The sequence below is a fragment of the Dicentrarchus labrax genome, unplaced genomic scaffold, assembly GCF_905237075.1.
Source record: "Dicentrarchus labrax unplaced genomic scaffold, dlabrax2021, whole genome shotgun sequence".
NCBI classification, from domain to species: Eukaryota; Metazoa; Chordata; class Actinopteri; family Moronidae; genus Dicentrarchus; species Dicentrarchus labrax.
Genome location: NW_026136718.1, coordinates 3595802 through 3621918, shown reverse-complemented (window position 1 = coordinate 3621918; position 26117 = coordinate 3595802). Strand labels below are relative to the sequence as shown.

Here is a 26117-nt window from a genome sequence, read left to right as displayed (position 1 = left end):
ATCCATTACATACAGGGAAAACATTTACATTAACATTTAGTAAAAATGGGGAGCCTCACACCAGCACTCTGTTCTCAGTGAAACCACAGCTAATCGTTCAGCTGCCGGCCCGTTATCATGGCCTCAGTGGAAGCAGAAAATGGAACAACGTCACATTACAGAGCAAGTCTCTTCCATTTTCTTTATACTGTTCTGTTGTCTTATAGAATACATCCTACCGATATTTTTTTTCTCTTGTCTTTATTTACATATTTGGTGTTGAGTTGATCCAAAAGTCACATGGAAAGTCATATTTTACGTTACTTTAATTTTGTGGATTAGGTTACTGACTACATTATTTAGGAAGGTAATAATTAACTGTAACCCCCGATGTGTACTCACCATAATCTGTTAATGTAAAAACACAAATAGAAATAAATGGACTGTACTTATATAGTGACTTTCACTCTACACGAGAAAGAGAAAAAGAAAATAGAGAAAGACAACGGTGAAAAATACTTAATGAAATTGGTTTTTTTTTTACTAATTAATGCATTTTTTTCTTACATTCTTCTTCTGGATTTACTAAAGGAATAACAGTGTCTGTAACGTTTTTACTGCATCTCTTGTTGTCTGCTAAATTTAAAACACTACAAAAGTAAAAAAAAAAAAAAAAAAAAGAAAAAAGGCAAGAGTACAGCGCCAACATTGTTGAGAGATAAAAGGGAGTCAAATTTGGAAAGTCTTTAAAAAAAACCTGCTTGTGAGAGACACTCTGTTTTCTGCAGGGGCCAATGAAGGGTCACAGCTTGTCGTTACAAACCCCCGCCACCAGGTGGAGCTCACACACAAGCAATGCTGATGAAATTAATTTGTCTCTGTCTCAAAACAGTGACAGACTCTGAGCTGCAGGGTGCAGACTGGTTAGGAGGAGTCAGCGTCTGCACGTTACCTCCCTCACACAACACTGAGCTGCACAGGCACACAAAGCCAATCGTCCGAGGCTGTTTTTGTCATCCTATCACTCATGTACATGTGTGTTTATGTTCACGTCTTTTATGTAACACTAAAAATCCAAAGCGTACGCTGCGTCTTCCTTGCTGCAGACGATGAGTCATGAAGGCTTTCAGATTCAGAGTACGAGGATGTGTATCACAAGATGAAAAGGGAACAGTTCTGTGAACACGCCTCGTGTCTGGAGCGAGTCCTCCTCCTTTTAATAAAGTATTGGGCCTCCAGTAGGAGATTTGCTTACAATTGCTTTATGAAGGAGACAGTTCATCTCACAGTAGAGTTGAAATTGATGAGCAAACAAGCACCAAGTGAGGCGGACAACCTTTGCTCCTTATCTCAAGTAGCACACAGGTTTCGTTGGGTCGTGTTCTGGGGGCTGGATATCAACCTCTCTTTGACAGGTGTTGTTCTCTCTAATGAGAAGGAGATGTGAGATTAAAGCACTGCTGCTGTGAGTCAATAAATCCATAGCCTCGCTCTCTTACACACCTACCAGACCTGCAGTTTGTCTCCTGTGACTGCGAGCCAGGCTGCTGCGACTGCAGGTATGATTCCCATTACATACTGTAAAGAAGTGACACAGGAGAGCATCGATTGGTCCACGCTTAACTTACAGGAAGATATCTTAGGTAAGCACATTTCTCCGATGATATTGTGTTTCTACTTCTTCTTTAGCGTCAGTTGTACATTATTTGTTAGTCGGTCAGTCCACTGAAAAATCTAAACAACCACTGGATGGATTGCCATTAAAGGTCCAGTGTATAGGACCACTGGCGTCTGTATTTTACAACCTGGGAATGTAAACGGGTTGTGAAGTGTTCAGGAGAAACTATGGTGGCTGTGAAACTCAGTGTTTGGTTTGCCTGTTCTGGGCTACTGTAGAAACATGATGGTTCATGTCCTTCACAGAAGACAGAAGACAGAAGACACCTGTAGATAAGAAATCATTCTACGGTAACCAAAACACAGTAATTCTTACTGTCAGGTGATTATACAATAATGAAAACATACATATGAACTGTATCTGTTATACATTTGAAATCTACAAGCTCAAGTTGAGATAACCTGGATGGCTATTTTCAGCTATTCGGACTTGACTTGACATCATACAACAAGTAGTGCTCCTCACGATGAGCAAACATTATGTTTAAAACCACTGGAAAGGTCAACATTCAGGAGGATCTATTGGCAGAAATAGAATATAATATTCATCGGTATGTTTTCATTAGTGTATCACCACATGAAAATAAGAATTGTTGTGTTTTTGTTACCTAAGAATGAACCGTTTGTATCCACAGAGCCATGTTTCTACAGTAACCCAGAACAGACAAACCAAACACTGGCTCTTGGTAGCACCTGTCATGTTTTTATCAAGTTTCACAGCCACCGTAGTTTCTCCTACACACTTGGTTGATGCGAACGGTATTCAGTTGGTTGCACCGTACACACTGGTCCTTTAATCAGCAAAGTAACTAATGACTATAACTGTCAAAAGAGTTATTATAAAAACTGCAACATGTTTTTCTTAAATGTATAAAGTAGTCCATAACTGAGTACCTTGCATTTAGTACTGCATTTAAATAGCACAGTCACACTCACACATTCACACAGTGACGGTAGTTTATTCAACCATCATAATTTGGGTTTCAGTTTCTTCCACATGTCACATGTGGACAGGACAAGGCGGGGCTCAACCACCAACCCTGCCATCAGTCAACGCCCTAATTGCAACTCAGAGCATCAGTACTGTGGGTTTATTTACTATTTTTTTACACATAAAAGACAAGGCAAGGCAGCTTTATTTATACAGCACATTTCAAACACAGAGGTAATTCAATGTGCTTTACATATAGGCCTAAGAATGACATTCAGACACAATAAAAACCAGAGAAGGCTCACAGTGTGATAGCACGCTGCGGTAATTCCTTAATGTGCCTCATGAAGCGATAACATGTCATAAACTGTATGTCTTTGAATTAATAATGACTCAGAGTTTGTTTAGAAGTAGCACACAATGTGATTCATTTACATGCTGGAGCTGCACTCAGAGCAGAACTCAATGAGGTAACGTCGGACTTAGTCTGTGAGGAAATCAATACACCACAATTTCGTAAACACAACCTTATTTAAAATAAAAATGCTCACAGTGCAGTCTAATTAGATCAAGATATGTTTATTTTACTTTATCGTATTTCTTTGCCTCCTCATACCCCGAGAACAAAATCTCATTTCATTCAATATGCTGCCTTGTGATCTGAATCTCAAAACCGCATTAAAACAACCACAAGAAATAGAACTGCAGTGTGTGTGTGTGTGGGGGGTGTGTGTGGGTGTCATTTCAGCCCTCAGAAAAGGCTCACTGTACCCGGCACAGACGAGGGGCTCGGTGGGGGCACAAAGGTTTGGCAGGTTACAGCTCAGTGTGCTGCTGACAGTAATGGACTTCATGCCTCAATGTGTGTGACAAGTCAGAGCTATACAGCAAGCTCTGAAACACACCACCACACACACACACACACACACACACACACACACACACACACACACACACACACACACACGAGAGCCTGTGTAGCACCTACTTAGACCACAGGTGTGCTTGTTGTCACATCAGAGATGGCAGCGTGTCCTTTGTGAGACAGCCTGTGGTGTGTACAGCTGTCAGATTATTGTCTATATTTGTGAGACACTGTGCTCTTTACATGTGTCTCACCACAAACCGTCCTGTCCAGCAGCATCTATTTCACGCTGCCAGCAGTCTAAGCATGCACCACTCATGAACTGCCCACGATAAAGAGTTCAGATCAGGCTCGATCACATCAGCACACAGCAAACCAGTCAGTGTACAATGCAGCCAACAGATTTTTGTTTTGAAGATGAAAATGGAAAAAGGAAAAAACAACCAGTTTTTGTTTGTTTGTTTTTTGGTTTAAAAAACCCCCAATAAAAACAGGGGGAAAAAGCAGTGTTCAGTTTTTGGGGGGGTTCAAAATAAAAAAATAACATATTTGCTATTTTGGTTGAAAATAAAATCAGAAAAAAAACAAAAAAACAAACGTTTTCAGTTTTTTTACAATAAAAAACAGATTACAATTACCTGTTTTCCCATTTTAAAAAATAAAAATGGAAAATGAAAAACATATTATTTTGTGTTCTAGAAACAAAAACAACCCATTTTGTCGTAAAAATTTGATTTTCTCATTTCAAAAATGAAAATCGGTTGGCTACAAAGTACACCGACACAAACCCCACACAGCCTGTAGAGCTCCTCATCTCTGTGCCTTTGTACCGTGATGGAGATCCACATCTGCCTCTCCTGCCTGAATCAATCTCGCCTTGACCTGCCTGAGCTGTGATTCACATCTCCATGGTGCTGAGTCTGCCCGACAACTCTAACGAGATTCCTGACGACGCAGGATGCAGAGGACCCTCGCTATCTGGGTTTCTGTCCTCGGCCTGCTGGTTTTTTTTTTTTATCAAATCATTTTCCAGGACCTTTCCAGGACATTTTCCAGGACATTTTCCACAAGTTGTCTTGTCAATACAGGACAGCACTTGCTCACAGAAGGTTATATAATTAGCCCCCGTAGGTGGTCAGCGTTTATCGGATACTCTGCATTAGCTCGCATGATTGGCTGCTCTCACAGTCGATTTTTACAAGTGAAAGTTAAAGTGAAAATGTTTGTTGCACATACAAATAACATCACTATGCATGTCAACAACAACAACAAATGTACATTTCATCATTAATAAGTTGTATGCATGTAGATTTGACCATCCACAGCATTTCCACTGAGCTTCCACTGAAACATGACACTGAAAAGATTCCTCTAAGTCCGCTTTAAGTCTGGTAATACTTTAGGTTTGTGTAGGCGATCTGAGTGAGGGGCTAAATATAACATTTCCAGCACAACAGAGATTGTTTCCAGGTGTTTCCTTGACTGGAAAACTAGTCAGTCAAATTATATACAATATATAGGAATATATATATATATATATACAATTGGAACAATAATGTGTATCTGATATGTTTGTTTTTTTTACTCAAAATACTAAAATAGAGTATAATTTCCACATTAAAATCCCAATAAGACATCTGGTCCTTGTACCTCATTAAAACCTCCAGAATCTATGAATATTAATTTCCTTGAGTTTAAAAAAACAAAGAGCCAAACGATAACAGTGAGTCTTTAGAAGAGATTTAGAAGAGGAGTTTGCCTGCCTGAGATCACTGGGCCCGGACAGCAAAAGCCTGGTCTCTTTGTAGACCCCTGCCAGAGGATCTCAAGCAGCGATTAGGCCCATAGGAGGTTAGTAAATCACAGATGCAGAAGCCAGACTATTCAAGGCTTTAAAAACTAGCAATAAAATCTTAAAATCAATTCTAAAACTCACAGGCAACCAGCGGAGGGACGCGAGGATTGGCAGCAGGGTTTTCTATTTGTGATGTCACAAATCATGCTCGTAGGCCCCGCCCCCTTAATAAATCAGATTTTCAATGAGCTCAGAGAAACTTTCCACTTTCAGCAGATGAATGTGAAAACATCCTTCTAGTGTCAAACTCTGCACAGACATCATTCAAACTTCACCCTGTGGGAACAAAAAGAAAACTGATTTCTGAGTGGAGGGCGACTTTAAGCTGAAAACTAAAGTTTCAACTTTTTTTTATACCTTTTATTATGTGAGTTGCACTTAATTCTGTTAGTTTAACACATGGTCTTTTGTCTCTTTTATCCCCCTCTTTGCAATTTTCTTCGTCCTCTAAATCACTTTATGTTAACTAGTGTTTTGAGAAGTGCTATATAAATACAGTTTCCTCCCTAAACTGACTATTGATCAGCGTCCAGGGGTCATGTGTCTGGGTCTCTACAGCTGACTGCCAAATGAAAATGCCACGATCAATAATAGCACCGTTGTTGTCACCCCGACTGATGCTGGCCCACTGTTTACAGGTCGGGTTTGCTTTTAAACCATGCCTTTAAGCCAAATGCTGTAGACTTTAACAAACACATGTAGCTACTGATGCACGGTTGCTCCACTCCTAGAAAGAGTGTTTAGAAAGTGTGGAGAAAAATATCCCCACTGTTCTTTAATGGATCACTTCATCACAGTGACTCACTGCTGCTTGTTATGTTTAATGTGCTGAGGTGTTGAGATTATCGGCACACTTACTCATATTTTGAAAACCTACTGGGAGTTATTACCAGACTGCAGTTTCGGCAAAAGGTTTTTAGCATCTTTCAGCTCATTGTTTCGGTTTTTCAGCCTGCCACTTTGCTATTATGGTTCACTAACATTAAACTAGTTTCTAGCCACAGCGGGCAGCAGTTTAGGTAAAAAAGCTCAACAACAGGCAGCAGACCGACAATTTTTCCTTCCCAAAACCGATTCCGATACCTGAACTTTTGAAATGAGTATTTGCAGATACAGGGTACCATCCAAAAAATGTGTTAAAAATAGATTTATACTGTATATATATTATATTCTAACAAGCCTACAAAGCTTATATGGTTGCTATCACTGCTGTGTGGCCTGTCTCAGGTTAGATGCTTTGTCAGAGTCAGAGTAGGGCGGGTCATGACTTCGCTATCCTGGGGGAAAAACGAAACACTGCTGGGAAGTAGCACGGAGCTTTTCTCATGTAAGGGAGTCTCTTACCGGTGCACTGTTGCTATGCTAACTGTACTATCTAGTTAGCAGTCCTATTAGCTGTCTGTAACCGGACTGGGAGCTCGAAGGACTTCCAGTAAACACTACTTGCATGGGAGTGGGGGATCCAGCGGGGAATACTGCCAAGGAGCGCGCAACTAAAGTGGGCTCACAGCCTCCGAGATCAACGGAGGCCAGCTGATTTCCAGCGGCTCCAACCAGGACTCTGACTCTGGGGGGGAAGACACGGCGGGTTCAGGCAGCGATAGGAGAGGAATGGAACAGAGGAAGAAGAGCGAGCTGCTGAGCTAATTTGTCGATGCTTTAAATATAAAATTCTATTCACTTCCACTGTTTTCTCAAGCAAATAAAACCCAAACTGTCCTCATGCCGAGAAACCTCGTGTGCTAAGAGATAAAACTCACAGTCATTACTGTCTACATGATTAATGTCACACTCGACAACCACATAACCTTCCCTCTTCTCCACTGACCCTCTTGTCTATTTCCGATGACTATCCATTACCCCACAGATCACCTACTCATCCCATCTGGGCTTCTATCTCCATCAGGCAAAAAAATATTAATCATCCTCCGGCCTTTGATGTCGCTGCTGCTAATTTAGGCCCACGAACTGCGACTGTGATCCTGACAGAGATTTAGTGCGCAAAATTAAAGTGAGACAGAGAGGTGGAGACCGGCTGTTTGGAGTCTAAAACCGACTGCCATTTAATCTTCATCACTCCTCTACTTTAACCTCCATTTTCCCACCAGTTCATCTGTCCACCCACCTACGTCTCTGATTACGACGCTGGACTGGCTGCAGAGGAATCGCCTTGTCAGACACAAAGCTCTTGGTGTGCCTGGGTGACAGAAGTTAATTGTTTTGAGTTGGGAGCAGCAGAGTGGATGGAAGAGGCTAAACATGACGTGTTTTGGAGATAATTAGCCGCACAGCTAACTACCAGACTGCACAGCACCGCTCCTCAGCAGTCAGACAGAAAGTGAGGCGGGTCAATGAGAGGTGGCTTCCTCTGGCTTCCAGTGGGTGAACTACACTAAATCCACAAAATTATCATCATCGCTCCAGGATAGGAGCGTTACAGGGACGTACAAACACCCTGATATACTGTCAGTGTGGCCAATATGTCATTATTATCAGGGTTCCTGCAGCGTTAAATTTATGACTTTTTATGACCTTTTTAACACCTCAATGACTGCAATTTAATACCTTTTATGGTGTCATACCGGTCGAAGAATTATGGGAAACCAGTAGGGACAATAAGACCTACAATTATTTTTTATTAAGTACATGAACTTATTGACATTTACATCACATTTCTGTCAGCACTCAACAGCTGTATAGTTCCTAGTAATATAATCATGAAGTAACATGAACCCAGATAAGTGGCAGAAACAAGAAGGGTGGATTAACCAATGAATCTATTTTATTTCATTAAAGTTTTTGCCCATTATGAGTCAGCAAGCTTCCAAGCTACTGAGGCTAGCAGCAGGTAACAGTGCTATTGCTGCTGGTGCAGTTACAGTTCACACTACCAGTCTCTCACTTGCAGTTTATATTTGTAGAACATCTCAAACCACGTACACAAAAAAGTTATAACTCATGTTACCATCTAGGGCAGGAGAGAAAAATGTTCAAAACCTTTATAAACTCAATTTTTAACTTTTTAAAACTCTTTAGGGCCTTTTTTCAGGGAACTAAATTAAATGCTTTTCAAGGCCTGATTATCAACAAACCGTATGAATCGTATCAATATAACAACCTCTAATTGTTTTCATGTTGAAATGAAAGATGAGGGAAATTTGACCCAAAGCTGTCTAGACTGTAACATCTAGAGAACGTGTCTTTTTGAAATGTAATCCAAAAATTTGTTTTGACAAACGGACTAACACGCTGGTGGTTTTGGTCTTTTCATGGTGTTTGTCAACAATTATAATAACAATAATAATAATAATGAATAAGTCCATTAAAAAACAAACAAGTCACACAACTCCTCTCCAATAAACCATGTTTTATTCCCAGTTTAGGTTATTTTGCTAAGTAGAAATTGATAGGACTTTGCTATTTTATACAAAAAAAAGGAGATTCAACATTTGTTATCCATTTATAGGTTCAGATTATTTTGAATTATTGATGAACTGTATGCTAAGAAACTGGAAACAACTTCATATCCCAAGGCGAGAGAGCCATGGAAAGATGGATCCCTAGTTTTTCTTTATCTATATCTGATCAAATTACAGATTTTGGTAAATATGAATAAAACTGACTGAAGGGATAGTAACGGTGTGAGATTTTCATGGTACAATAACAGTCTCATAGTTTCACAGTATACAGTATTACACAACTATTATCATCATCAGTTACAATGGCGCTTATGAAAACAAATGCTTAATTATAATTTCTTTTTTTTTTCTTTTTTTAAAATAACAGTAATAGTAGAACTCTATAATGTACATAGTCTAATAACCGCCAATTTATGGTAAACCATGGTATCAGTATGAAGCTGCAGCCCTTAAATGTGGAAAAAACTGCATTTTCTGAAGACAACATGAGCTTCTGTGCCTTGTTTTGGTCTCCTTTAGTCCCTTTTTCTTTTCTCCATCTGTCTAGACATGTGTTGGCATCAACACAGCAGCAAACACATGGGAACAGTGTAAAACAATGTCTGACGGGTTGAGGAAGGACAAAAGAAAGTCTGCGAGTTCAAAGGCAAAACAAAGTTCAATGTTTTCTCTTCTTCCTATAGTTGCTTGAGCTCTCTCTCTCTCTCTCTCTCTCTCTCTCTCTCTCTCTCTGCCATTCACTGTTCAACCACCCCCCCACTCCCTCCTCCCTCCATCCTCCCTCTGACTGGACCCGCTATGTGCTGAATTAATACAAAGTGACAGAACAGCAGAGCCTCTAGGAGCTTGTGTGTGTGTGTGTGTGTGTGTGTGTGTGTGTGTGTGTGTGTGTGTGTGTGTGTGTGTGTGTGTGTGAGTGTGTGTGTGTGTGTGTGTGTGTGTGTGTGTATCCCTGTAAAAGTGTGAATGTGAGACTTGGCATATCACAGGGATATGAGTCACCCCTCTCTTCTCCCTCTCTCTGTCTCCTGTATGCAGCTCATCTATTTTGATAGGTGGCCTTCACCAATACAGGCAGCATACTTAAAATGGGCACAGAAAAAACTGTAAGACTGCTAAAAAAAAAAAAAAGAAACAGCAGCTACTGGTGATGTGTCTTGCATCTCTGGCTGCATTTTGTGGTTTGGTTGTGTATTTCTTTGGCGCCTGAGGACGAATCCTGCAGCTTCCCCCCAAAGCTGAAGTGCCCAGGGATGAACCACAAGGGGGCACACTTAAAGCAACCACAGGGGGGGACAAATATCAAAGAGAGGCTCACAGGCAGGTTACAAAACAAGGAATACGACATTGTAGGCAGCCAATAAGGGATTAAGACCCAGAAATGACATTACTGAATGCAATGCGGCACAAAAACAACATAAATGGGGACTGACCTGAATTTGGGAGGATACAGAATGTGTTAAAATATATATAATATAAATAAAAATTAATATCCTTTTTGTGCATAAAAACAGACCATTTTTAAAGGATCTTTTAAATTTTGAGTTAGAGGCACATCATAATGAGGCCAGAAATTCATTTATAATTGCACAGTAAACGTCAGTAGGATAGTAAATGTAAGGCAACAGTCAATTTTAAAGAGTATTCTTATTAATTGTGTATATACAAATAAAAATACAACCTAAATATATCAAAGTTGGTCAAACAATGAGGTCAAATATACATAAAAATGCAAAATTTGTTTATTATTTGAGCTCCTTCCCCAAATGTTTACTGACATTAACTAGTCTTTGGTTAACTAATTTCATATGCAACAATTTCTAAATATTTTTTTAATTTAAAAAGATATTAAGGCTTCTAAATTCACACATTTGGATGTGTGCTCCCTTGATTGACAGCTGTCTCAGCCTATAAACACTCAGCTGTGGTTAATGCCATCTCCACCACTCGTTTATATGTCAATCCTACACACACGCTGTCTAAAGAGGACACAAATACACTGAAACTGTGTCCCACTTCTATACTTAATGCTTGTTCAAGGAGGGGCTTTGAATTTTGAGTGTGCTAATTATGTAGAGATTTTCCCACAATGCAATGCGCAGAGAAAAAAAAAGGAGAGAATGTATGTAAACAAAAAACAAAGGGTGGTAAGACAACCTCTGGGAACATTTTGAGACAAATCGAGTGCTTAGAAAAACATCTTTTTTTTCCTCTTATTTTCTCCCAGTGGGTCCCCATTTTGTCGAGGTCACGCAGGCACCGCCAGCAAATGAACATGGATGTAAACAAAGACAGGGTTATAATGTTTTATGAGGAAGGAAATGTTTACAGGTATATATGTTAGACCTTGAGGACATATAGTATGCTAGTATTATGGGGTTTGAAAAGACTTTGAGAGACGGCGGAGAGCTGAAGCAGGTTGAGGGAAAGCGAGTAAAAGAAAATGAGGAATACCACTTTCTACCCACTGAGTGCAGTACAACACCAAGATTGCACTAGAGTAGGGATGGAGCATAAAGCCCATTAACTCTCACTGCAGTTTTCAATGAGTAAATATGAAAAGTCTGAATCCAGTATGAGAATATCTACAACAACGAATGACACCTACCGAGTACTCAGCTCAATGTTGAGTACAAAAAGTCCACAATCTTTACACAGCCATACTGACATTATTAAACGCACCACAAGGAGTTTTTTAACTGGTTATGAAACAGTCTCAATGTAATACTGATGCCTCTATATGACCTACATAAACAAACAAGAGAAGATTGGCAATTTCTATACAGTTATCCTTAATGCCTGCCAACGGGTCAGATTCGGTTGGATTCCCTTTGACAAAGAAACTCACTTTGTTACGGGCACATTATTCTGTCTGCATTGGCAATTATTTTTGGCAGCAGACATAAATTGTGCACTGCAGAATCATTCCATCAGCTCCCAAGGTAATTAAATCTCATTTTTGCAGTGCAGGAAATACTTCTGCCTGTGAGGCGACATTTGAGACTGTAATGGAAAATCTAAATACACTATAATACACTATATGTAACCTCGTGCTTATGAACTACTGTGTGTGCAAAATGTCTAGCTGTTCCAAGGTTGCCCTCAGCACCTGGTAATTCTCCCACACGATAAAGACTAACAGTCAACCCGTGGTTACAATGTCTCTGTTATTGAGGGAGGAGAGGATGAACCCGGTGGAGACTGGCTCCAGGCTTCTCCTATGAATACAAGGTCATGATGTTTGTTAGCATATCTGGCTATTATCTACATTGTACCTCCTGTTTTTGCTTCTTCAGTAAATGAGGGTGCAGCCCTGAGAAGAGAGACCTTTTCATGCTGACAAGCTGAGAGGCTCGCTCTGCGCAGAGCTACACCCGGGTGAAAAGACTGACTGACTGACTTTTTTTTAATTCTTGCATCTCACATGAATGGGCTGAATTGAATTTCCACCACAAACTTGGCGTCACGAACAGGATTTCTCGGTGATCGCCTGGACTCCTAGGGCCAACGGTGACTTGCCTTCTGGAAAAAGATTCCACCTCTACCTCCTTAGTTTGAAGAGAAGAGAGGACCGTTGGCCGGGGGAGACCAGGTCGTCCCCGCAGAGATCCAACGGACCGATTGGGTTCAGATAAAGGAATCAACGGCCTGATCCGGTGAGATGTAAAATTTCTAACGACGATATTAGAACTTTCTGAGCTCTGAAAAAAGAGAAAACATTTGTTGTGTAGAAGGCATTTGATTGTGTATTTGAAAAATCATACATGTCACTATAGTCCACGTCCGTATCTGACTTTAAAGTGGTACAGAAACCACAGTGGTCGGAGACCGCGGGGAAAGTTTTAATGCAATTTAACCCCGAAACCAAATAAGAAACCGCAACTCACAGAGACGTCTGTGTTTAAGTGACGGATAAGAGATCCGGGCACAAAAAGAGTACTCAATAATGGGAAATAAGGGAAGTAGAGAAGGACAACCTCCTCCAGAGGGGCCTATAGTGGACATAATGACGAAGAAATACGGTATAAGGTCGCAGTTAGAAAAGAAAGAGGAAGATATGAGAAAGAAAAAGAAAGTAAAAACAAAGGACTTGGAAGAGATGGATAGCCATAGAAAGTGTTTAAAAATGTGGGAAGAAGAAGCGGAACACAGAGAAAGAAAACAGTTCCAAAGTCAGATGACTAAGATGAATGTGAAAGATGATGGAAAATATGACAAAGTGAAACCTAAGAGGTCTCTTTATCCTTCCCTCTCAGGTCACAGAGGTCCTCTCCTCCACTCGTACCCTCCGCCGCAGCCACCACCGGCGTACCAACACCCAGATCCATCAAACCAGCCCATACCCACGCCACCGACTGCACCGCCACAGTCCCCAGCACACGCCAATCTGGACACTGAAAGAGGAGCAGTGGGAGGGCGCGACCTGACAGGCCCAGCTGACTCTACAATGTTTCTCTCCTCATCACACCTACGCCACTGGTTCCTAAATGGACTACAACCCGCAATTAAAGCGGCAGGGGCTGTGGCAGAGGACTGGGAGGTCACGGACACGGACGTGGACGCGGACGCTCAGATTGGGGAACATTTTCCACCGGATGTTTTATCTGTGGACAACAGGGACACTGGGCAAAGGACTGTCCGGATAACCCAGACAACTACGGCAGAACAAACAAAACTAAGGCTTACTCCGATTGAGAGGCGGATGGAGGGGCACGGGGAGAGGAGACGAGCTGTGATCCTGCCTGCACATCCTTAAAGGGAAGTGAAACACACACACACACACACACACACACACACACAGAGAGAGAGAGAGCTAGTAGAGCAGGCAATTGCTCACTTAGAACAGCGCATGCGAAAAACACCTCTAGCAGGTACATATGTAAAATACAATACAGAACCTTTCCTTCGTATGCCCGAAACAATGTTGCTATAAATGGGAAGCATATGAATTTTTTAGTGGATTCAGGGGCAACTTATTCAGTCATTCAAGAAAAACACCTCACAAATGCGAAAATGAGTGGAAATTTGTTCAAACACAATTGATGGAGATACAGTCTCAACAAAACATGGGTTTTTACTTTCCCCACACTGCCCCATAAATGTGTTAGGCAGAGATCTCATGCTGACGTTGAACATTAGTTTGGAGGTCTGAAAGTGGTGCGCAGACACCATGCACTCTCCATGGTCCAACACAGTGCAAAAACCCCTCTGTATGTGTATCAGTGGAGAATACCACACCCCTTTGCCACAGACCTGCTCAGACAAGCCAGAGAGTTAGTGTCCCGTCATGCTGACTTTATGAGAGCTGGAAGCATACTTTGTACAGCCTATGTCTCCGAGGGTCCAGACCATGATTTTGAGAAACATTTTTATCGTGATTTAAATGATGTTTGTGTACCTCCACCCTGTTTTGGTCAGAAACACGGTGCGCAGTGTCCGTGTCGCTGACTGACAGGCAAATGAAGGAATTTCATGCTAAGTCTTCCAGCCCTCACATCTCGCTCTCCAAAGCCACAACAGACGAATGGAAAGATCTGGGGCTGTTTGTTAAAAAATGCCCTAACATATCGGATTGGGGCCCCACTGCGGACCCATCAGTTATGTACTCTGCCTGTTTTAACATCTATAAAAAACCATTTCATTGCACAACCAATGCCCTGCGCTCAGTCTATTTGTTGAGCGTTCCCAGATCTCACTGCTCTCAATCATTTGTGTCCTGTCCAACTGATGCGTCCCCGCATTGGCGTCACTACCTGACACCTTGTGGGCGCAAGGAAAGTACGATGTGGGGTTAATAAAAAACTGTGCACCGGTGAAAATAACACCTAAATCCACTTACCGCCCATGCAAACAACAATATCCACTAAAAAAGGAAGCAATTGAGGGCATAACTCCTGTATTCAACTCTCTTTTGCAGGCTGGTGTTATCATTCCTTGCCCTGACTCCCCCGTACGCACCCCCATTTTCCCTGTGAAAAAGATAAGGGACAGGGGTCAGCCTACGGAGTGGCGCTTTGTGCAAGATCTGAAGGCTGTGAATGACGCTGTGATACCACATGCACCTATTGTGCCAAATCCATACACCTTGTTAGCACAAATACCTCCAGGGGCAAAGTGGTTTTCTGTTGTGGATTTGTCTAATGCTTTGTTCAGTGTTCCTGTGCACCCTGACAGTCAGTTCTGGTTTGCATTCAACTTTGAAGGGAAAGCCTATACCTTCACTCGGTTATGTCAGGGTTATTGTGAGTCACCATCCCTCTACAACCAAGCTTTAAGTGCCAGCCTTGACCCCCTAGTGTTGACCCCAGGTACTGCATTGTTGCAGTATGTTGATGATTTGCTCATTGCTCCCCCAACCCAAGAGCAGTGCGAAAGAGACACACTTAAACTGCTCAGACACCTCGCCACAGAAGGTCACAAGGTCAGCCTGAGTAAACTGCAATATGTGAAACAGGCAGTTACATTTCTGGGCCATGACATTTCAGGGAAAGGAAAAACACTGTCTCCAAAACGCATTGAAGCGATAAGAACTCTACCCAAACCTGTAACAAAGAAACAAGTTATGTCATTTCTGGGAACATGCTCGTACTGCCGTACATTCATTCCTAACTTTGCTCTTTTCGAAGCTCCCTTAGGTGCATTGTACCACGGGAAAAATCTCTCCTCGAGCGATCGCGTGACCTGGACACCACAGGCATACCAGGCGTTTCTCACACTGAAAGAGGAGCTGCAGCGCGCACCCACATTGGGTCTCCCCGATCCTGCGAAACCGTTCACTCAGGCCGTGGATGAGAGGGAAGGTTGTATGACGTCAGTATTAACGCAGCCTCACGGTGATCGACTCCGACCAATAGCTTACTTTTCTGCCAAATTAGACCCGGTTGCAGCAGGTTTTCCACGCTGCCTGCGCGCCGTGGCAGCGTGTGAAAAGGCTTTAATGGCCTCAAGAGACATTGTTGGCAATTCTGACGTCACCTTGCTCGTTCCTCACGCGGTTTCACTCATCCTACTCGAGTAGAAAACGTCTCATTTATCCACTGCCCGCTGGTTAAGATACCATACTGTGTTATTGGACATGCCGAATGTTACTGTTAAACGATGCACAGTTCTGAATCCAGCCACACTCCTTCCTCTCCCTCATGAAGTGGAGGAACACGACTGCCTGGCTGAATTACAAATACAATGCACACCACGTGTTGATTTGTCTGATGTTCCTTTGCAGAATGCTGACTTGGTTCTCTATGTTGATGGTTCTGCCTCCAGGAACCCTGTTTCTGGCAATAACTGTGTTGGTTTTTTCTGTTGTTTCAGACAGTGCCATCCTGCGCTCAGGCCCTCTTCCTTGCCACCTCTCAGCACAGGCAGCGGAGCTCATAGCGCTCACTGAGGCCTGCAAATTGGGAGAAGGGAAGTCAGTAACCATCTACACTGACTCCAGATATGCATTTGGGGTGGTACATGATTTTGGGGCGTTGTGGCGTCACAGGAGATTTCTCACGTCATCAGGCAAACACATTGCACACCACAACCTGATCAGTGACCTGCTCTCTGCAATCATGCTACCCACACGAGTAGCAGTATGTAATTGTGCAGCACATACAGGGCAGCAAGATACTGTCTCCCTAGGCAATGCCAGAGCAGATGCAGCTGCTAAGACAGCGGCTTCTTTACCACTTCCTCAGACTCACTCTCACATTCCTGTACACCCTCCTTACACACACACTAATGCCCTCCCTTCCTCTCTCACAGCAATGCAGGCTTCTGCCACAGCGGATGAGAAGCGACTGTGGAAAACATGCGGGGCCGTTTTCAAAAATGACGTTTGGTTGGGTCCTGATAACAAGCCTTGTCTCCCCAGGAAATTTTTTCCTCACTATGCTAAATTGACACACGGTAAAGACCATGTGTCAAAAGGGGGGATGCTGAAGGATATAACCGAGTTTTGGTTTACAAAGGGGTTTTCACTGTACGCTCAAAAACATTGTCAAGCATGTATAGTGTGTGCAACACATAATGTGGGACGACCAGTGGCTGTCACAGGCCAGGCAGCGCATGCACCACCCACTAGACCTTTTGAACACGTAATGATGGATTTCATCGAGCTCACCCCATCAGAGGGAAAGTCACATTGTTTAGTAATGGTAGACATGTGGTCAAAATGGGTTGAGGCTTTTCCAGCCTCCAAACAAACCGCCAGCGTGGTGGCAAAGGCGAGTCTCTCGGAGATAATCCCGAGATGGGGCATCCAGGGCAGAATCTCCAGCGACAATGGCACCCATTTTGTAAATGAGGCTATTAAACAAATCAGTGGCTACATGGGGTTTGATCTTAGAACACACTGCGCATACCATCCTGCTAGTGGCGGAGCTGTAGAGAGAGAGAATGGAACCCTAAACAAGCTAAGTGCTGTGAAGACACAGGTCTCTCGTGGACAAGAGCTCTGCTCCTGGTGCTGATGTACATGAGAATGAGGAGGAGGGCCAGAACAAATCTGTCACCTTTTGAAGTATTGTTTGCAGAGCCTCCCCATGTTGGAACACAGCCTCCGAACTCTCCACCCCCTTCCACCTCACTGTGTGAGCATGACATGATCACATATTGTACTAACCTCTCCTCTGCTCTCTCCTCCATAAGACAGCGGGTGACAGCAACACTCCCACGGCCGGCATCATTCCCACTGCACTCTCTGCAGCCAGGGGACTACGTAGTGGTGAAAGACTTCAGGAGAAAAAACTGGCAAGCCGGAAGGTGGCAGGGACCATTTCAGGTGTTACTCACAACCCACACAGCAATAAAGGTTGCTGAAAGAGCCACTTGGATCCACGCCAGCCATTGCAGAAGGGTACCGGACCCTAGCACAACCACTCAGACACAACAGACCAACGACGAGGGTGTCACTGACATTGGCCAGCACGACTAGCGGTGGCTGATTAAGTGAGCGTCACAAGTGACGTACGCAGTTACACTGCCCTCAACCAACTCTACAATAGGGACAACACATTGAAGTACCTGACAACGACAACGCCATGGACCGCACCAGACCATGGCACCCCTTCAGACAGCCAGGGCTGTGCGGCCTTAGAGGGACACTTTGTTGCCTTGGGCTGATTTCTGTGGTAATTGTGGTAACCATTTTGCTCACCATTGAAACACACACACCTGAACGACATAACACAACCACGTCAGCAAACCACACAAACCGCACACGAACATGTAGGACAGCAGGACAGGTAAAAACAATGTCACACCCTTGGTTGAACCCTCCACCGAAGGTAGAACACCTCTATCAGCATAATCTATGGTGGCGCTACGCTAATCACACTGCTCGCTCCGCGAATCATTGCAATTGCTATGTTTGTTCCCTGATGCCAGTGGCGTCCACTCACCCTAAGGTCACTGTCCGCCCCTTACAGGGACCGTATGTCGACTGCTGGCTCCAATTGGCCTCTAGGGGAGTAGTGCACGACTGGGTAAGTAATGGTACAGTTTATAACTCCACCACGTGCCCCCACTCAGTTGTCCGTCTTCCCGGCTCTGCAGACCAATTCACCTTACCGGTAATTCCAGCTCATGGCCAAGTCCACCCTATTTGTGTAGCGCAAACAGGCACTCACTCTGTGGGACTGATCCCAGCTCGCCACTGCTTGAGAGTACTCATTGCGGCAGACATAGTGATAAATGACAACTGTAGCAACGCTAACATTAGGAACAGCTCCCAGCCGTGTATTCCCCCTGACCAACTGTATGCATTTAACAGATATCCTACTTCCCCAAGCAGCACACAGCCCTTATGTAATGACTTAGATAACTCACGATGCGCCGTATTTAAGTTGATTAACATGTCCTGCCCCAGCGGTTACAATTGCACCGGCATCCCTTTCAACTATGTACCTGGTGACAATGGCACGTACCCAGTGTCCCAGGCTTGGTGGCTGTGTGGAAACACAGTGTACGCGAATCTTAGGGCTCACTGGTCAGGTGTCTGCGCTCCAGTATTAGTATCAGATCATACTATTGTAATCTACACATACTCTGACGACAGACCGCGCCAACGACGTAACGCACCGACCTTCGCACGCCACGACCCCATCTGGGGCACTGATGTGCCTCAACAATTCAAACACTGGAGCACCAGTGAAAAGGTAGCCATGGCTCTATTTCCATGGGTCGGTACTGCAAAGAACACACTGAGATTGGAGACTGTAGATTATCGGTTGCAAACATTTCTAAATTACACCCTGTCCACACTGAAAGGCGTAAAGGATGAACTTACGTCATTGCGTTTGCTCTCAATGCAGAACTGTCTGGTGTTAGATCAACTTACGGCCTCACAGGGGGGAGTTTGTGCACTGGTGGGGGAATATTGTTGTACTTTTGTTCCTGAAAATGATGCTGATGGTCATGTTATTTCAGAAGGTATAGCTAATATCACTGCTTTGCAAGCGGCTATGATTGCGGATCACAACCTAGGTGAAGATTGGTTCCAGTGGTTGTTCTCTAGCTGGAAAGGGTTATTATTGAAGGCAGGGGTTATCTTGCTCCTGTTCATCCTTCTAACCCCCTGTCTTATTCCTCTCATACGACGTCAAATCTCATCAATGCTAACTCGCCAACTCCTAGCTTACTCCCCTCTCACGGGAAAAGAGGATCTCCCCACCAACACACCCGCTCTTTTTCCTATTCCAGATTATGGAGATGACACTGATGATACTGATGACACTGAAGCCTCAGATACTGTGTAAATAACTTGTTGAGTTCCCCCTTGCTTGCGCTATCATACAAGGTCCCTATGACTTTACAAAAACAGCAATGGCTTTCATTTTCTCTGATAATGGTAACTGTTTGAATCTGAGTGAATTTCAGTTACTGACACCACACAGTTGAAAATTTTGTACATATTTTTTATTGATCAATGGTATGATCAAAAGGGGGGAGTGTAATGGAAAATCTTAATACACTATAATACACTATATGTAACCTCGTGCTTATGAACTACTGTGTGTGCAAAATGTATATCTGTTCCAAGGTTGCTCTCAGCACCTGGTAATTTTCCCACACGATAAAGACTAACAGTCAACCTGTGGTTACAATGTCTCTGTTATTGAGGGAGGAGAGGCTGAACCCGGTGGAGACTGGCTCCAGGCATCTCCTATGAATACAAGGTCATGATGCTCGTTAGCATGACTAGCTGTTACCTACTTTGTACCTCCTGTTTTTGCTTCTTCAGTAAATGAGGGTGCAGCCCTGAGAAGAGAGACCTTTTCATGCTGTCAAGCTGAGAGGCTCGCTCTGCGCAGAGCTACACCCGGGGAAAAAGACTGATTGACTGACTTTTTTTTAATTCTTGCATCTCACATGAATGGGCTGAATTGAATTTCCACCACAAGACGCTTCTCTTTCTTGAAACCAAACTAGTTAAAGAAGAAAAAAAGGTTTCACTTTTAAGGAGCTGTCACCTGACTTTGACCAATCAGCAGATTGGTCAAAGACACACTTCCTGCTGAGTCACTGTCAACTGACGACAACCTCAAAGGTATTTTCTCAGCGCCTGACTTACCTCACTTTTATAGGAGATTTACGTAAAGGTATAAACCCAAGATACTAAGATTACTTACTTATCACGTCTACTACGTTTTTACACTTTACATTGAGGTTTCCTTTGATAAAATAGAATAAAGTAAAGGGCAATACACATCCCAATACAGGGGTTACGTTTCGATATATCACGATACTGTCGGCAAGACAAACTGCCATAGTATGAAGAACACATAAAAACCTTTTCTATGCAACCGGAACAGTGGGATCTGCATTTGTATTAATCAGTCCCTGTTACATCCAACATCACAGGCCTCAGTTTATGCACAACACTGCTATCTTGATCAATACAGTGTATTTGACAATCGATACATCACAAAACAAAGTATCGCGATATGGTATTTGTCGATATGTCTTCCTGTACTCTGACATCACATCAGCTAAAAGACCTTCCCAGTATCCCGATTGTCAGCCGAGTCAAAAGCCTTCCCTGGCTCAGGTTTTCTCTCTCAGCACAAAGGTTAGCTTGTCTGGGCTGAATGGATGGACCCACGTGCCAGTGGAGGAAGAGTGAGTGGTTTTGTATGGTTAGTGGGAGGCAGGAAGTACTCCTCTGCATTTAAAGCTCTCGCACTTCCTCCTGTGCTTTTGTATTCTGCCCAGGTACTTCTGCCATTCTGCTGCTCGAGGCCTGTATGCAGATAGCTCAGTTGATGTACGTGCATGAGAGAGACAAAGAGCATTGCTCACATAGCGGGAGGTGGTGCACCGTTCCCACCATATTCTATGGACGACAGCCAACTCGGTTTCTTTTTCACTGTGCCAATCTTTATGTTGCCACAATTTACTAGCCTCCGTCCTGCCATCCTGTCCTCATCCTCAGACTCTTCTTGCTCCTCCACCTCCTCTCATTTAAGCCCTTTCTGTCTCGGTCTTTCATTCAGGTCTTTATTAGAGCTCCCGTGTTTGAATGACAGCATGGTAATGCCTGCGCCTTGGTCTTTGTGAGGATGGCTAAGCTCTAACCGAGCTGACCTGGATTTACATTGCTGGAGCAGAGCTGTGCTGCCTGGGATCCGGACTGGCTCTAGATGATGGTACACAGCAGAGAAAACAAAACAAAAGACAGGCTTTGGATTGAATCTGGTAGAATAAACTGGCATAAAAAAAATAAAGAATGACATCAAAATGATGCAGTATTGCAGAAGTTTTAAATTTTAGGTATCTTATTAATTACCTAAACCACAGTAGACTGACTGGTAGGTCCATAATAACAAATGCAACTTGTACTTAACAATCATTGTTCAAAACACTGACAGTATATAATTAGTGGACAGAGTTTCCGGGGTGAAGCCAACGTGGAAGTGTCTTAAACAAGCATTCCTTCTAATGGCCAGCAGGGGGCAGCTCCATGGGCTAAAAAAAAGAGGTCAGATAGTATTGTGTCTTATAGGGCAATGATCCGACTTCTCAGTTGATTTATGAGCTCAGTAAAAATTCTAATGAGTTTATGGTCTCATCTCCTCAATACTCTTAATACCTTGTGATTGACAGGTCATTCCCAGTGAGTCCGTCCAGCTCAACGCACCAAACTCAGATCAAACTGTCAAACTTCTGTTACTGCGTTGACTATTTCTCTCCTCAAATCTGAAACATATTTTAGTGTATGGGTTGTCTGTAGTATGAGAATGTGTGTGACCAGGCGAGCTGCCATTGTTTTCTGCTATAGACAAGTTGAAACTGAGCAGTCAATGAGAGGAGCTCAACTCGCAGTTTGACCCCACTATTGGCTCCAGGAAAGCCAAGATGGCGATGGCTATAATGCCAAACTTGAGGCTTTAAACCAGTACTAGAAACTAATGGGTGACGTCAAACTTGGCGCAAATATTATCAGATTATTTTCACCTAGCTCTGAGCTCTACAGAGCTTTTCAGCCTATTTAAAAAATATGTTGTTTTTTTATGCCTGTGTTCGATAGGACAGGTAATGATTGACAGACACAACATGCAGCAAAGGGCCGCAGCTTAAAATCGAACCCGGGCTGATGTGTAAGCCCTCAGCCTACATGAGCGCGCTCTCTACCAGGTGAGCTACCATGAGCCCCAAGCTTCTTTTTGCTCATTGTTGTGGTTTTACGGCTCATTTACTCTTTGCTTCAGTCCACTCTCATCCACCTTATTTTAAGCAAACAGGCTCTGACAAACTCAGTGTACACTACCTGCCCAGCATCAAACAGTGGACAGACACTGTTAGAGACTAGCTGGTGAAGACAGTGAAACATCTAGCAGCTAAAGAGTCAGACGTATTTCTCAGGAGACAAACCACAGAAACCACAGCCAAAAGGAAAGTAATTATTTAATTTAAATTCATCAAACTCACAATAACTCCTTTAGTTGCTCTGTTTCTGCTGGATGTGTAAGCAGGAAAATGTTTGCCAACACATTAGCCGTTACGATGTCTCCAGGCCATAATACATCAGAGCTGTCACTGTTTCATAGTTCATCTTCCCCGTAGTGTCCACAAATAGCTTTAAAATTCAGCAGCTTTAAATTCTCTTCCAAACTGAATGAATAATTAGATCATTTATCGTTGCCTTCAAAGAATGATCTCTGATCTGACACCTTTTCTGCAAGATGGCTTATCAGTGTGTTCCAAAATCTTAACAAACCACTGCCTCAGAAATTATTCATATGACTGTGTTGTGACCTGCCATGGTTACGTGTGTTAGTCTAAGGCACAAATACGACATGGTTAAAGTTCGGGAAGGTTACTGTTAGGCACAAAACTACTTGGTTAGGATTGGGGAACAATCAGGACCATGGTTGAAAGTAGGAAACAGCAATCTGCCAAACGTCACATTCTTTGTTGACGCATTTGTTCGCCAAGACCTCCTCTGTCTGAAGTTCTTTAGCGCCATCAACTAATTTTACAATGAAATAATAAAAATATAGCTCCAATGAAGTGGTGGAACAAGCAGATAAAGAATATACATGTGATGTTGTATGAAAAACTGTTAAGTACACTATTTAGGGAAGATATGAAGATAAAATTCAAGATGTAAACAAATGCAACTTTTAGCAGTTTATCTGCATATTAGATTCAGCCAGTATATTCATGTTTTATGTCTTAAAATTGCCAATCATTCTCCCTATATTGCCTCTAATGCAAATAGATGAGGTCAGTAAAGGTATGGAGGACAACAGAGGGATGATTCTGCACTGATAACAATGGTGGACAGCAAAGAACTCATCCTGGTTCTGTAGTGAACGTGGGTGAGGAGCAGTCTGACAGAAGCCTCAGTAATAAACTCTTGCTTACTAAATCCAAAACACACACACACACACGTGCATAAGGATGCATATCAACACATGCACGCTGAAGGTGAGGTGGCGTGGATATTTGTCCCGTTCAAAGCAGAGAGTGGGCTGGATTTATGCAAAACAACAGCACAAACATGAGGTAAATGGGAACGAAGGGAGTGGGTGGGCAGATGGCTTCAGTGGTGACAGAAAATAATATGAGATTAGGCCGAAGCAATTTTGGTTTGGGAAGAGATAGAGAAAGGAAGGGAGATAAAACAGGAATGGTTCTAGGGAGAGAGAGAGAGAGAGAGAGAGAGAGAGAGAGAGAGAGAGAGAGAGAGAGAGAGAGAGAGAGAGAGTGAGAGAGGTGTGGAGACAAATGTCCCTCCCCTGATCTGGCACTGACTGCTGGATTCTCGATGATGCCACACCAGCCTCATGCAGCTGCAGCCTGCCTACTCTGTTTTCAGCTAATAGCCAGGAGCAGCACTGTTAGCAAGACACAGCAGCACCCTCCCTCCCCCCCTCCCTCCTTCAGATTCAAGCCATGCCTGATGGAAAGCCTGACACACAAAGCTCCAAGAAAGAATAGTGTTACTCAATTTATTGGGGGGAGGCTCGGCTAATCTCGCTAAGAGGAGGCGCTTAATAGAAAAAACAAAATGGAGAGGAAGATTGTTGAGGGCCGGAGAGAGGGCAGCTGAGAGAGATTATGAGTAGGTGGGTCTGAACACCATGAGTCATAAAGGTCTAACCAGGCTGAAAGAGAGAGGTTGGAGGGGTTGGGGGGGCAAAACACAGAGCAAGCATGTGAGTAATTCCTGATCTCATTAAGATTTATGTAAGGATGGTTTTTCACATACATTTCTCATCTCAGCTCGGGGGCCAAAAAGAAAAAAAAACAGACCTTTGAATCTTAATGAATTATTGGCTGAGGGTTACAATGGGTAACAGGACGGAGGTGGGAAAAGAGAAAATGAAGACAAAGCAGAACAATAACCAGGCAGGGGAATCTTTCTATAGACTGCATCTGTCCGAAATGGAAAATATAGGCTTGACTCTAGCCTAGACAACCAGGCTAACACACACACACACACACACACACACACACACACCATGTGACTGGGATTTGTCACATCGGGCAATTCTGGGGGAGGGTCTGACACAATATGAAGCTCATTTGGAGCTAAAAAAAAAAGCCCCCTCTCCTATATACATACATACATACATACATACATATATATATATATATATATATATATATATATATATATATATATATATAAGTACTGTGAATGATGATCACCAATAGAGAAATGCGTGCAAATCCTTCAGGGGCTCTGTTCGCCTATTCTGCTCGGTGGCATTTTCAGCACCGAGGGGGCAGTGGACAGCTCCGCACTGATGTGATATTAAAGCAGCCTTCCTCAGGGACGCTGGGGGGGGGTTCCTTATAGGAGAAAGATCTTATTTTAAAATTAAAATAAAATGAGCACGGATCTAGCTGTAAAGCCATACCAAGATGATCCAGGCTTCGTGACAGCGTAGCATCGTGACCATGGCAACAAAGGAAACAATAACTTATCTATCCTTGCCTTGCGCACACACACACACACACACACACACACACACACACACACACGCATTTTGGAGAGGATCTCACGCATGCCGGAGCACCCATTCCTCACCCATCTCCTCCAAATCCAATATTAACGACTGCATTTTAAATGAGGAGCCAGAGGCGGCCTAAGTTCGCACAGCATTTCACTGCGGCCGACAAACCGAGGCGGAGTCTGGTTGGAGCAACAGCAATCAATCGTCCTATAGGGATAATTAGGTTCCCCGTACATAGCCGAGCCGTGCACACCGCGTACTGCATGCACAGTCGGAATAAAAGCCCTCTGTGTGGGAAATTCTTCCCCAGCTCGCATCCCCAGTGCATGAGTCACTGTGTGGTTACCATCCACCCAGGTGCAGCTGAGCACCATGGGCACCCGTCAGAGCTGCACAATGAAAGCCCAAAGTCATGCTGGTGCGTGGGAACTGTCACTAAACGATGAAGCAATCTTCCCTCACAGCGGAAAAAAACCTGGTTCACTACAATACCCCCCCTCCCCCCCGTGGAGGCTGCACATACACCCAGACATGAAGCGGAGAGCATCCGTGTCGCTGGCTGGCTGCCTACCTGTCTCCAGGTGCAAAGATATCCTCGCCTCGTTGATGTAAGGCGTGTCACTCTTGGACCGGACCCTCCGGATCGGTCTGCGGTCTACCTCCTCCTCCGGGGCCGCCGCCATGTTCGGCCAAGCCGGGCAGCGTCCACTGGCGACCGGCGGGACTGCGAGAGATTCGGCGCCGCAGCAGCCAGTCGTGCACCCGCCCGGGCAGACAGTGTGGGAGGGGGGGGGCTATTGTAATGGTGATGGAGGGTAGGAGGAGAGAGAGAGAGAGAGAGAGAGAGAGAGAGAGAGAGAGAGAGAGAGAGATGGTGGGTCTGATGAGCTTCTGTTCCTGTAAGTCAGCTCCACCTGCTCAAGTTCCACCAAGAACAAGA

General features: G+C 43.6%; 2 protein-coding genes and 1 long non-coding RNA gene across 6 annotated transcripts in view; 2 read left to right on the top strand and 1 right to left on the bottom strand.

Annotated features, from left to right (window-relative positions):
• LOC127350299 (phosphatase and actin regulator 1-like) overlaps positions 1–26117 on the bottom strand; it is a 46380-nt gene extending 20263 nt beyond the window's left edge. The window contains exon 1 of the mRNA XM_051376780.1: positions 25749–26117. Within this exon, the coding sequence (XP_051232740.1) occupies positions 25749–25860 (112 nt within the window). The 5' untranslated portion in view covers positions 25861–26117. The remainder of the gene's footprint in view (positions 1–25748) is intronic.
• On the top strand, positions 1075–20042 carry LOC127350300 (uncharacterized). Of its 4 annotated transcripts, none has more exons than XM_051376783.1 (2): positions 1075–1622; positions 17361–20042. In XM_051376783.1, exon 2 carries the CDS (start codon positions 17753–17755, stop codon positions 19466–19468), a length of 1716 nt encoding a protein of 571 aa, XP_051232743.1. In that variant the 5' UTR covers positions 1075–1622; positions 17361–17752; the 3' UTR covers positions 19469–20042. The 4 variants fall into 4 exon arrangements, with proteins under 4 accessions (XP_051232743.1, XP_051232744.1, XP_051232742.1 ...); XM_051376784.1 differs by lacking the exon at positions 1075–1622 and adding an exon at positions 11844–12104 and having other exon boundaries at positions 17365–20042; XM_051376782.1 differs by lacking the exon at positions 1075–1622 and adding an exon at positions 11844–12382 and having other exon boundaries at positions 17365–20042.
• On the top strand, positions 10762–20042 carry LOC127350303 (uncharacterized). The gene is made up of 2 exons (XR_007880544.1): positions 10762–11821; positions 19753–20042. It is a non-coding gene; the product is annotated as an uncharacterized LOC127350303 (long non-coding RNA).

Coding starts and splice junctions, on each gene's coding strand:
- LOC127350300 (XM_051376783.1), top strand. CDS start 17,753: ATGGACCGCACCAGACCATGGCACCCCTTCAGACAGCCAGGGCTGTGC.